We start from the raw sequence: 13,378 nt of genomic DNA on the forward strand, positions 1-13,378 counted from the left end.
AAGCAAGAAAAGCACATTTTTCCTGGCAGCTAGCTATTACTTATGATGAACACTAGATGTCGCCACTACCATGTTTTAATCTAAAAAAAAAAAAAAAAAAAAAAAAAAGGACTTGGTCTTTAAGTCTCCCAAGACTGTTAGAACCCAGTTTTTAAAATACAAGACAATACCAAAAGATAATTTTTCTCCATTCTGCCCTTCATTTGATCAGACATTCAACTCTAAGCTAATATTCAGTTGATATTTGTGTTGATTTGAAGCAGTACCGTCTAGATCAATGTTGAACAAAGACTGATGGCAGCAATGAAAAAAAAATGGCAGGCACTCCTGATAACCACACCCCAAGAGAGAGGGATTCCACATGTTGTGTGTTGAGCTGTGAGATGGGCCCCAGCTGACAAGGACTTGGGCATAAGGATACCATTTGCAAATGAATTCAAAGGGAAATGGTAAGAGAGAATGGGCCAAGGAATCATTTCATAAACGTTGTCCAGAAAGGGGAAAGGAGGTGCTTTTCCTATAAACCCCCAGCTTTTTACCAGCATCCATAAAGCCAGGCTCACCTAGGACCAAGATCTTCTACCATCTGCTGCTCTGTGCTCCGGCCCTACCTGTCTTCATTCAGATCCTCCCTCTCAAACCCCACCTCACTGGACCCCTTCAGATTTCAAGTTAAAGACCATCCTTCAGAGTCTCTTCCTGAATTCCCCAGACAAGTATGTTTACCATCCTTCCCTATTCCTGCCCCTGGCTTTATCAATTCTGGACCTTACCCATGCTATTTCTGTTTCTATACTTGTTGCCTTCACAGTTAGATTATAAACATATGTATGGCAGAAGTACCAGTCCTACCCCATACCTGTGCATGGGTGACCTTCACTATGCTAGACCAGAGAAGGGACTTGAAAGAACTTCATCAGGTTCAGGAAGGAAATAAATGATGGTGGATGGATGCCTGTGAGCAGAAAGGCCTCCTCTAGTGGTATAATAATTAACATTCATTAATTAGTAAATAATCCAAGATCTGCAGTTATTGATATTTTAAAACGGAGCATATTAATTAATGCAAATTCTTTATGCTCATTGGCATATAAGCGTGAACTATGTCCCCTGCCTTGAAGCTGGTATTTTCAACCCTGGGTAGGCCTTCTTATCAGAAATTGACTGGAAGCAAATCACTGGGTAGTTGGAACAAAGTTAACTGAAAAATAACTCACATAGGAGCTTGTTACATGAAGTGGAGAAGGGAAGTCAGAACCTGAGCTCTGCTGTGGAACTTCTGGGCAGACAGGGTCCAAGTGGGAATGATATCCTGGTGCAACTGAGAAAGCTTCCTGAACTATGGTATCAACTGGAGCTGTTAACTTTTTTAAAAAGATTTATTTATTCATTTTATGTGCATTGGTGTTCTTGTCTGTATGTATGTCTGTGTGAAGGTGTCTGATCCTCTGGAACTGGAGTTACAGACAACTGTGAACTGCCTGTGGGTGCCCGGAATTAAATCTGAGTCCTCTGGAAGAGTAGTCAATGCTTTTAATTGCTGAGCTATCTCTTCAGTCCTCAGAGCTGTTAACTCTTATTCAGTGTGTCTAGATACTAGCATCTTAGCAAGCACTTTCCAGTGTGTTGTGGTTAACTCTCACAATGATGTTGAGTCAGCCTCTGCTATGGCCTCCATGTACAGATGAGAGAGCTTGGGCAGACGGAACATGTAGTGAGACAGAAGTGAAACCAGAGCTATGCAGTCATCTGAGGCCACTGCCACCTCATCATGAGCCTTTGGACTGACCTGTATCTATGTTCTACAGGGCCAGTTGAGTTGGAAGGCGAAGCTGTTGGGTGTCCCCTCAGTGGTTCCCTACATAGTTTGAGCCTCACTGGATCTGAGGAGAGAGGCCTAACATCTCATGACATCTCCTAAGCCTTATTAGGGTGTTTGAGTTCTAACTTGTAGTCAGACAGACTTGTACCTATGCATGAGGTATCAACTCCACGCTACAAGGTGGAGAAACCCAGTATGATGTAATGTACAGGACACGCGAACCTCTTCAGAACTGTTTCACAAAGGACTGGAAGTGTACTTTTGAGGCCGAGTGCTCGTCTAGCACATGAAGATCTGGATTCAGTCCACAAGAAAAGTTAAGTCCTCCTGCCTAGAAACTCTCCACAAACATGGAATATTTATGCTGTGATTAGCATGGTAGATGTCCCTCAAAGATGAATGTGTTAAAGGCATAGTACACTAGGTGGCTCTATGGTCTTCTGGGAGATGAGACACTCTCTAAGAAATGGGAGCATGCCCTTGGAAGGGATTGTGGGTCTCTTTTGTCAATTTTGCTCATACACTGTGCCCAACGTGTCCACTGTAATATACGACCTCCTCAGAGGCACAAAGCAATGGGGTTGCTGGATCATAGACTAAGCTTCCAAGGCAGAAAAAGACAATAAACCTCATTTCTATGCACATAAATTTGCCTCCATTTGTTTGTGGTGTGTGTGTGTGTGTGTGTGTGTGTGTGTGTGTGTGTGTGTGTGTGTGTGTGTTTTGGTTTTGCAATAGGGTCTCACAGTGTAACCTAGGCTTTTTAAATTTGACACTCCCGCCTCAGCTTCTAGAGTTTTGAATTAGAGATTCGAGCTAGCATATCAAAACTATCAGAAGACTGTTGTTGTTCATCTGTTTGAGATAGGGTCTAACACTCTCACCCCCAGGCTGTTCTTGAACTGACTATATAGCAAAGTTTGCTGCTTCGCTTCCTGACTGCTGCGATTATAGACATGCCTCCAATTTTAGTTTAGTGAGAGATCGTAACACATTTCACAGTTCTGAGTCTCCGCTTCCCAAACACAGGAACATACAGCATATCTGGGACAATCTCAGCCTTGTAATGAGTGGTATGTGAAGAAAAACAAGGGGGAGGCAAAGACTGTGGCTAAACAAGGAAGCTTCTTCATCAGCCTCAAACTAATGTCAGTCTACGACTGGTAACAACAGCTGTAGTTACTGAGTACAGACCATTTAATGTTTCCAGAGTCTTTAGACATGTGTGAGTTAGTATCTCTGTTTTACGTAAGAGGAGACAGAGGTGGATGGGTAAGTATTTTGTGCTATTAGTTGTTGAATGATCACTGCAGGCATCTGGCTACCTCGACTCCTGTGAGGCCAGCTCAGAGCCAGGACAGGTGTGTGGAGCTGCATTATCTCAGACAGGGATTTGTTTTCAACCTTTCCTCTGTCCCAATTCATCTGAGGCTAAGTGACTTTGTTCTGACGTTCTTCACATTCTGCGCTAGATTTTGAAACTACTGCCTCGAGGTTCAGTCCATTTTCCAGTACATGAATTTACCCAGTGACTCTATTCTTCATGCCCAGACTTTATGGGGCCATAAGATTATAAAGGGAATTCATCCTAAAGCTTCCCATACAAAGGGTGTTACCATGACTGACAGTTCTGTTTAAGTTGAATTTAAATACTACCAGCCAGTCATGGTGGCAACATGCATGTAATCTCAGCGACTTGAACTGAAGAGGATAGTGAATCTGAAGCCAGCCTGAGTCACTTAGCAAGACCGTATGTCAAAACAAACAAACCAAAACAAAAAGCATTCCATAGCAGGTTGACAATGTCATATACCAATGTGACAAAATTGATGAGGCCAAATTGAATGGCTTTATGTATGTCTGAGGCTGCCTCCCCTGCATACTCGTTGTTCTGGCCTCAGCATCTTCTACGTTTTAGGAGACATATTCATAATACCTGCAACTTTAAATTATAGCCTTTACAATTGCCCAGAAACTGCTAGATGTTTAAGAGGGTGGCACTTGTTTGAATATTCAGAACTCCAAAGCAGGATAGCCATGGGGGAAGGGAGTGTCAGCAGAAGTCAGAGCAGAATGCAATCCTCTAGGTAGGAGCAACACTAATCCCCTGAAACCAAAATCTACAGCTGAGAAGGGAAGTCTCCCAGTACTGACTGCAATATCAAATCAAAGCTGATTCTCACACAGGAATGCATCCCTGTGACTTCAGAGGCTCCACGTCTCTGTGACCACAAATGGTACGGTGCATTTTTTTTTTTTCTGAGGCTATTGTTGCCAGACATTCCCAAGGTGCACCTGCATACCACTTAGGGTGATCCTCTCAGCATAGTGGTGATAACATCAGCACGCATTTTTGAGGTACTGTGTAGTTAATAAGACTAAACAGATGAAAGAGTCAATAGCTGCTCCTCAGGAGGCCAGCTTGTCTTCAGTTTAGTTAGCCTTTAACCAGACTCCCACAATGGTCTCTGTTCTAAAGCAAAAGACCTGTTTGTTTCCCAACAAGTCTTGTTTGAGGACTCCAGATGAGTCTATTTGAAGATCCCAAAGATTACTGGTGAGAATTCATCAGGCTTCTGGAATAGCCAGAAGACAGAGATAGCTATCTGCCTGTGTCTCTGCACTAATATATAGGGATCAACTAAATTAAGATACCTCTTATGTGAAGATAAAGGTAAAAATGGGATTATTGTGCTATTCTGTAATAACGTCACATTCCTACTGTTCTGTAATGTCTATACTAAAAATTATGGGAGGTCAGACCACTCTCAGTGGTATGTGTGAAGCTATATTCTAAGAGAGCTGATGTTACTTACAGACAATGGACAAAGCTGATTTATGAATGGCTAAGTCTTAGGATTTCTCTGAAATGGATCCACTGGCTGGAGAGATGGGTCAGCAGTTAAGAGCACTGACTTCTTCCAAAGGTCCTGAGTTCAATTCCCAGCAACCACATGTGGCTTACAAACATCTGTAATGGAATCCGATTCCCTCTTCTGGTGTGTCTGAAGACAGTGACAGTGTACTTACATACTATGTATAAACAGATAGATAGATAGATAGATAGATAGATAGATAGATAGATAGATAGATAGACAGATATGATATGATATGATATGATATGATATGATATGATATGATATGATAGACATTTAACCTTTCACCAAATGGACACTTAGTAGTTTGAACAGTAGTTCCTTTTACCATTATGTGCCTATGCCCTGTGCTCAAATATGCTCTCAAATTAACCTTCAAGCACACCTTCGTACCAGACATACTGACCCCCTAGTCTACTCCCTCACTCTTCCCATCCTTATCTTGACTTAACGTCCTTCTGTACATCCTACTTGTCTAGTTACTCAACTGGTCTTTAAGGACCCAAACCTACGCTGGCAGCTTTAGAACACCCACTATCCTACTTTCCTGCACGTGTCATGAAGGGAGAGGAAGGAGTAGACCAAAGATCCAGCTGGAGTATGATACTGCTTAGAGGTTTGGATGGTAAGAAGGGCTTTAACAAAGTCAGAAGGACCAGAGCAAGAAAGCAACAGGACCCACTGTTTACTGGTGAGTGGTGCTTCCTGATTGGAGCAGTTCAAATGCAAAAATATGGAGTGTGGGTGCTAACCATCAAGGAGGGATATGTGCCAAAGCCTCATGGAAGAGGGTTGGGGGCAGAATGCAAAGAAGTAAAGGCAGGGTATACAGGGGAGCAGAAAATGAGGGTGCCTGTTAGAAGTTATGAGACTAAAGACGTTCTCCCTCCAAAAGATAAAAGAATTGCTGTGTGTTTGAACAGAACAGAAAATCTTCAAAACAGAAAATCAGGATGAATGTGGAAATTGTTGAGTTAGGTCTTTGTCTCCATGAGGGAGAGAGAAATACTGTGCTCAGTTGAGGATCCATGCAGATGATTGTTTATAATTGCAATAGAGATGGTACAGGAAAGAGCCAGAGACTGAGGCAGGGCTGGGTTGGGGTGATTGATGTTTAGGTATGACAAAGTGCTCTTTTGATTGTTTCGCTTGTCCCAACAGGAAGGAAGAAGGATGAGAAGGATGCTGAAGGAGGAAGGGAATCAGAATAAGGGAAGGAGAGGTCGTCAGAGAGCCTCAGGCCACTGAGTTTCACAGTTAGGAACTTAAAGGTGTTCCATCAGCACTGGGAACAATTTCTTTGGTTATGAAGACATAACTGGGAATACTCCATGTTAAGTTGTAAGGCCACAGAGATAACAAATTATATTTATTTATTATACTTATTTATTCAAAAAAAGATATGAAAAGTCCAAGAATGGACTATTTTATATCACTTAAATATTATTTTTTTCAAACTAGAAATTGACCACAGGAAATTCTCACAATGTAGCAGTAAATAAAAAACTATTATCTCTTTTCTATAGTCACCACAACAGTTTTCACTGGAAATCATTTGGAACTCTTGGCCAGGGTCCTTCATCTTTTCTCACTCATCACTCCCTTTAATCCCTGATGTTTAGCTTCCCATGCTCCATCAGTCATAAGGATTACTAAAGGATAATTTAGTAGTATTTCCAAAACTCCTTCTTGCAGGTTTTCTGTGAGCCTTTGATGGCCACCTTTTGCTTAGTTTCCATTGTGGGCAATAAATGACACATCTCGACCTGCAGGGAATCTTTGCTTACCGGTTCTTGATCAGAATCAATTTGGTAACAAGCAATATACCAAACTGGTTCAAATGACTAAAAATTTTTAGGATTTGAGCCTCAGGAGACGTCAATGGGCCTGATCATATCTCTACCAGTTAACCCATTTTTTTTTTAAATATATATTTTACTTACCCTTTGTCAATGATACATTTGTATAATACACCTCAATCATCTACACCACGATTTTTCCTTACTCTTCCCAGACACTCCTGTGATGGTTTGAATGGGTTTGGCTCCCATAGACTAGCGTGTTTAAATGCTAGTGTTCTTGTTGGAGGAAGTGTGTCACTGTGGGGGTGGGCTTTGAGATCTCCTCCTATGCTCAGGCTCTACCTAGTGTGGAAGAGACAGTCTCCTCCTTGCAGCCTGGAGATCAAGATGCAGAACTCTCACCTCCGATATCTCAGAGTTTAGTTTTGTTAGTTTGGGCTTCTTGATTCTGGACATGTGGCCTATTTGAGAATCAATAATTATTACTGTAGTAAATCAAATTACTGATTGACATAGACTAGGTTACCTGTCATCTATAAAGTTCATGTGGATATTGAGTCCCCAAACCCAAACTAGGAATTACAAGACAACAGGACACTGGACTTTGGAAAGGTAAGCAGGAAGTGGATCATCCGGAAGGAATTGCTTTATTAGGTCTCTGCTCCTGCTCCTTTCCTTTCAAAGTATTGGAGATAAATACATATTCCTGTAAGCTATTACTTGCTGAATGTGTCTCCTGCATAATGCTGACCACTCACTTAAAATTTTATTATCTATCTATCTATCTATCTATCTATCTATCTATCTATCTATCTATCTATCTCAGTGGTGAGACATGAACTTGTCATGAAAGGGGTGTGGTAGGCAGAAGACCACTTTCAAGTTTATTCTCTCTATCCATCACTTGGGCCCTGGGGAATCAAACTTAGGTCATGGGGTTAGCAGGAAGCTTCCCTTTACCCATTGGGCCATCTCACTATCAGTATACACTACACTATCTTTGAGAGAGACCATGTCTTCTGTTCCCACTCTTATTTTTTTTTAATCCAGTGATCAGCACAGTTCTTAGAGTACATGTCCAATAAATGTCTCCTCAAGAACTTTGATGCTGAAAAATAAAACAGTAGAGTGCAAGGGAATATCTATATTAGGTGCTTTAGTCCATTGTGCTACTATAAAGAACGGTCCAAGATTGTATAATGGATGTTACAAGCAAGCAAGCAAACAAACAACAATGACAACAAACCCAAAAGTGTGTATCTTTCAGTTCCAGAAATACAAAATCAAGATGACTGTAGTTTTGGTGTCTGGCGAGGGTTCATTATCTTTTTATAGGTTAAACCTTGTGGAACAGACTGATATGTACTGGACAGAATCAAACAGGGCCTAATCTAATTCCCACCAGCTCTCTCATAAGGACTGAGCCCTTATGACTTAAGTATATTCCCAAAGATCCTACTTTGTTTTGTTGATACAGGATCTTACTCTATAGGTCTTCCTGGCCTAATACTCAACATGTAGCCTGGGCTGGCTTAACGTCATGGCCATCCCCATGCTTTAGCCTCTTAAGTGCTAGGGTTGCAAGTGTGCAGCACAATGCATGGCTAAAGACCCTGCCTCTTAATATTCCCACCAGGGGAGTTAAGTTTCAACATAAATTTGGAAGAGGACACATTTAATTCTTAGTGTCTGGTCCAAAGTGAGCCCAAAAAGCCAGCCTTGACTCAGCTCAAGCTGAAGGAGAGATAAAAGCTCACCTGCAGCATCCCTTAGGGCCCCAGGAAATGGGTTTCTGTCTGCCAGAAAGGTCCATTTCCCTCGGCTATACCTGTAATTACATATCAAAGCCCACGTTTAGCCTCTAGACAATTCTGGTCCCTATTCAGGTGCACTTGTTGTGCATTTCAAAGCCCACAATAGCCTCCTGGCTCTTCTCTTCTACCCTAAACTCCCAGGCAGCTCTAGTTCACAGGCTTTCCTTCCTCCACCTACACATCCTTCTTATAACCTGCATGGTTATTCCATCCCTTACTTATCCGGTCCTGGCCATGTCCAGTCTGCTTCTTTTTCTATCTGCTTTAGATTTGTCCAAATGTTTCTGGCTATTCTCTCTCCTGTTCGTGTTCTCTCTCTCTCTCTCTGTCTCTCTCTCTCTCTCTCTCTCTCTCTCTCTCTCTCTCTCTCTCTCTCTCTCTCTCTTCCTTTACCTTCCCCCTAACCATGGAATTGCCAGTTCAGTGATTTTTTTACTGCATTTAGGAATAGGGTTTGGACATTTGAAACCTCTTTTCTAGGTATAGGGGTACTGCTTGCAATCTCAGTATTTAGGAAGCAGAGGGAGGGGGGTTTACAGATCAAGTAAAGCCTGAGCTACACAGGGAGGCCCTATCTCAAAATCAAAACCTATTTATTTCTCCCCCTGGTCTTCTGCTACAGAGGACAGACCTGGATGAAAAGGTAATGCATATACCTGGAGGTGGAGTTAAGCGTGATGTGTTAACAGAATAGTTGCTTGCACTTTCCAATGTTAGCACGGAACCTCTAATACCTTATAACTGAGCAGTTTCTGAACATGTTCTCTAGAAACATATGGTTAGGGTTTTCTGCTTATAACTGGCTTGTTGTGAAAAGCCAAGGGAGTCCCTAAAGCACTTAAGGCCAGAGACTGAAAGTTTCACCGTGGCCAGATGGATTCCTTGATACCACAAAGGGATTTCTGTAGATGGTGATTGCCAGGGACATTAATAGGAGAGCAGAGAGGAAAGCCCAGCAGGGCTAGGCCCAGTCACACTTCCTTGTTGCTGCAGTAGCGCACAAGCTGACTTTGAAGACAGCCTTTCCTTTGCTTCTCTTCTTGTTAGTACTTGGAGCTTGATGGCCCTCGTTTTCTAAAGTGTTACTACTTTGATTTATCAGCCTTTGTCATTTTGTCATTTTGTTTCTTTGTCACTCTCCAAGTGTCCCCCCCCCCACCCCCACTGTGATTTCAGAGCTAGTCTACTGCATTTTCTGTTTCTTTGATTTTTCTCAAAATTGAAACTTCTACATCATGGTGTCTAAAGTCCTGACAAGGTGTTAGGTCACATGTGCATGCCCAGAAATAACCTAACCCAAAGTGTATAACATAATGGCTTCAGGCACATACAACAGATTGTGAACACAAGAGCCTCTTAGGGGCTGGATTAAGGACTCATCTCAGAAGTGGGATATCTCTAGCTACTAGGACTTTGAGTCTTCTCTGAGATGATTGTGACAGTTGACAGGTATCAGTTGATGGCCTTGATGCAGAACCAGAAATTAAAAAAGGAGCAAGATAGGCCAGGGCCCAGGAACTCAGGGGGCTGAGTTCAAGGCTGTCTGCGATCTAGGTAAACCCAAATTAACTTAGTGTCCTACTTAGGTTTCTATTGCTGGGATAAAAACCATCATCAAAAGCAACATGGGAAGGCAAGGGTTCATTGGCTTAGAGGTTACAATCCATAATTAGGGGAAGCCAAGGAAGGAACTCAGGGAGGACACTTGAAGGCAGGAGCTGAAGGAGAGGCCATGGGGGAGTGTTGTTTCCTGGTTTGCTTAACTGGCTTTCTTGTACATCCCTGGACCATCTGACCAGGGATGGCATCTTCTGCAGTGGGCTGGACCGTTACATATCAATCAAGAAAAACATCCCACAGACTTGTCAGTTTAATGAGACTTTTACTCAGTTGAGGTTCCTGTACCCAAAATGACCCTAGTTTATGTCAAGCAGACAAGACAAGACAAGACAAGACAAGACAAGACAAGACAAGACAAGACAAGACAAACCTCTAACCAGGACACTTAGTGAGACCCTTTCTCAAAGTAAAAAGTAAGAAGAGGGCTAGGGATTTAGCTTAATGTATGAGCTCTTGCCTAGCATGTGTGAGATCCTGGCTTCAATCCCTAGTATTGAAAGAAAGGAAGGAAGGAGGGAAAGAAGGAAGGAGGGGTTACTACACAGGCTATTCTGGCATCTGAGAGAGGGGTCCTTCCCCATTGCTATGTGCTCAGTGCCTCTTAGGACTCAGACTGGATCCTGATTCGTTTGTCCCTTCCTAGCTGAGCCTGTTTTGGCTTTGCCACCTAGAGCCTCAGGCATTCATCTGAAGAGTACAGTGGGCATCTTTCTCATTTTGATGGCTGATGAGATAACCTATGTAAATGTTCAGCCCATTGCAGCCCTTCCTCTCAGCATGACTGGGTAAGCTGTGAGAATGTGAAGAGAATCTCTTTAGACATCAGAAGACCAACACAGTGTCCAGCTACCCATCTCAGCAGGGTCAGAGGAAAGGCAAAGCATGCTACTCACTTTAAAGTTAATGTCTAATTTCACCCTCTCCAAAGTGGGCCGCACACTCGGGAACTTTCTCATTTCAGTATTTGACTTAAGTCTTACCTCACTGACACAGAGTTTTTTTTTTTTTTGGCTTTGAGGCTCTTCAGTAATCCCACCTCTTTCCCACTATAGATAAAAAAAACGCTGGAAACAGAAGGCTTTGAATGCTTTGCAATTGGCTCACCAAGGTGAGTGGTGCAGAGCTGTGCCCTGCACTGGACAGAGTGAGAGAGCCATGATGGAAGCAGGCATGAGATTACTGCAGCTAGGTGAAGCCAAAGGCAGGGAGGCCTGGCCAGCACAGGAATTTAGAAAGGAAACTTTCTGATGTTCTGCTCCTTTACAGCAGGCAAAACTACCCCACAGCCTGGGGTTTACTTCTGGTCAAACAATCCTCTTCTGCAGATGTCACAACACCAGCTTAAAAGGAACGTTAGGGTACATAGCAACTAGGAACCTTGGAGGCAGAGAGGTTTATGGGAACCTGGGACTGGAGGCTGTGGATGCAGGAGTGCCTCTAGCTGGGTCTCTATGTTCCTTCCCATCCCTCAGATCTTCCTGGCACCGCAGGACAGCCACTGAGGCGGTCTATGGGGTTCTATCCAGGACATGTTGTAGGGCTTCTCTGGACAGCCTATCACCTCACCAGAGGTCACGCTACCTGGCTTCCAGGTAATTTACACTAGCTAATCTGTGCCTTGCAAGTGGCAATTGGGGTCTTTTAGCACTTCCTGGGCTTTGTTGAAACTTGTATATCACCTATTGTTCCGCTGGGGATTGTGAGCACCAGCAAAAAGCCAACCTGCTCCCCTCAGCTCTCACCAGGACTTCCCATAGGGCCTGGCAGGAGGGAAATACCGTTTGTGGCAGGAATTCGGGAGCCCAGATGGAGTTCTCTTTGCTTTCCTGACCTTAGATTGGGGGGTGGGGGCGAGTCTATATCCTGACTTGTGGGTGTAAGAGCCATTCAGACAATGGTTAACCTTTTAAGGGTCTTTGTCTCTCTTTAGGTATATGGCAAAAAATACTAAAAGCAGTAACACACACACACACACACACACACACACACACACCCCTAAAAAAAAAAGAAGCCATGATTTCAAAAGAAGATGTGCGAGGGCAGGATGGGCGGGTATACATGGGGTAGGGAATTGAAGGGATGAAAGGGGGAAATGATGTAATTATATTTTAACTTAAATACCACAGTCTAGGCCTAAAAATCAAGGGGAAGAAAAACAACTGAAGAAAAACAAACAAACAAAAAACCCAAGTTTCAGTACCATAACGTACTAGAAAACTTTAAGCAGAGAGGGCTATGCATGTTCTTGAATTACAATTTTAGTTACAAGCAAAACAAAACTCAAGGGAATGTGTGTGAAAACATTTTCCATGTATTTCTAGCTCTGGGAACCGCTCTCTCCCTGAGGTGTAGGGCCAGACTGCTTTTTACACTTTTCTCAGGTGTAAAGGAAAACATCTCTTTGCCAGTCGGACGACCGCCGGTCCCCTTGATGACGCCCAGGACGAGGCAGCAGAACGAGAACAGCAGACCCCTGATCAACAGGGAAGCCCGGGTGCCGGGCGCGGCCAGCGCAGAAGGTGCGCGCGCAGGTGCAAGCACCGCCCTGGGCGGGGCTAGCGATGATGAGAAGCCGGGCGAACTCCGCCGGCGCTGGAGAGTAAAGGAAGTGCCAGGGGAGGAGAAGGGAGTAAGAAAGGGTAAAAGGGGATCTGGAGCGAGAGGCTTGTGTAGAGGCAGGGAAGGAGAGAAACGGCGGGAAGAAGCCAGGAGGAAGGTGTGTGGGAGGAGCGGTGGGGAGGAGCGGCCCGGTGCAGGGAGGAGTCTGCAAACTTTCAGTTCAAGGGCATTGTGGGAAGTAGCCATGGTCTGAGGCTGGCACCTCACCTGTCAGCCGCCCGGGCTGCTACAGTCTCTTCTGGCCCTCGCGTCCCGGGCGATCGCCGCTGTCGGGACCTGGGCGGCTGCGGCCACCATGGTGAGTGAGTAGGGCTGGGCATTTTGGTGGAGCTAGTTCGGGCGGTGCGCACTCCAGGTGACACCTGCGGCTCCAGGGCCGGACACGCGGCTGGGGAGGGGGTACGTTGTGAGTCTGTCTCCGGGTACCATCGAGTCACACGCGCGGGTGGCCTGGCTGCTCCGGACAGTGCAGGACTCCCCCTTCCTGCGAGTCCCACGGACACCAGGCACCGCGCTTCATTCATTTCAGTCTCTTCGCTGATTGCTTGGCCCCAGCCAAGTGCTGGGGATGTCGCGGGGAGAGGATGCCTAGGCAAAGAGATGGCGATGGAATGTTGAAATAAAAATAATTTCCCAGAGTGAGGAGAACTCCTAAGCCTCAAGAAAGCCGGCTGAGAGGCAACTTTTGATTTGGTGGCCTTTTTGAGAAAGTGACATTTGAACTCCCGGAGGTCCTGGGAGAGCTTTCAGTAGTGAGCAACTGTGAAGGGGAGAAACGAAACCCCGGTTTGTGACTGGAGAGGCGGGAGGGATACCAGCTAGCAG

The 13,378-nt window shown here is 44.3% G+C and overlaps 1 protein-coding gene across 2 annotated transcripts in view; it reads left to right on the forward strand.

The window, feature by feature from the left end:
* The first annotated feature begins 12,491 nt into the window (after window positions 1-12,491).
* Window positions 12,492-13,378, forward strand: part of Ap1s3 (adaptor related protein complex 1 subunit sigma 3) — a 61,410-nt gene continuing 60,523 nt past the window's right edge. Inside the window, exon 1 of one of the 2 annotated variants that reach the window (XR_013109467.1) lies at window positions 12,492-12,851. Coding sequence is in view for 1 of the 2 variants with exons in the window: in XM_034497150.2 (XP_034353041.1) it covers window positions 12,849-12,851 (3 nt within the window). In the remaining variant the exon portion in view is untranslated. The remainder of the gene's footprint in view (window positions 12,852-13,378) is intronic. The other variant, XM_034497150.2, reaches the window with a different exon arrangement.

Source organism: Arvicanthis niloticus, chromosome 3 (genome assembly GCF_011762505.2).
Source record: "Arvicanthis niloticus isolate mArvNil1 chromosome 3, mArvNil1.pat.X, whole genome shotgun sequence".
Classification (NCBI taxonomy): Eukaryota; Metazoa; Chordata; class Mammalia; order Rodentia; family Muridae; genus Arvicanthis; species Arvicanthis niloticus.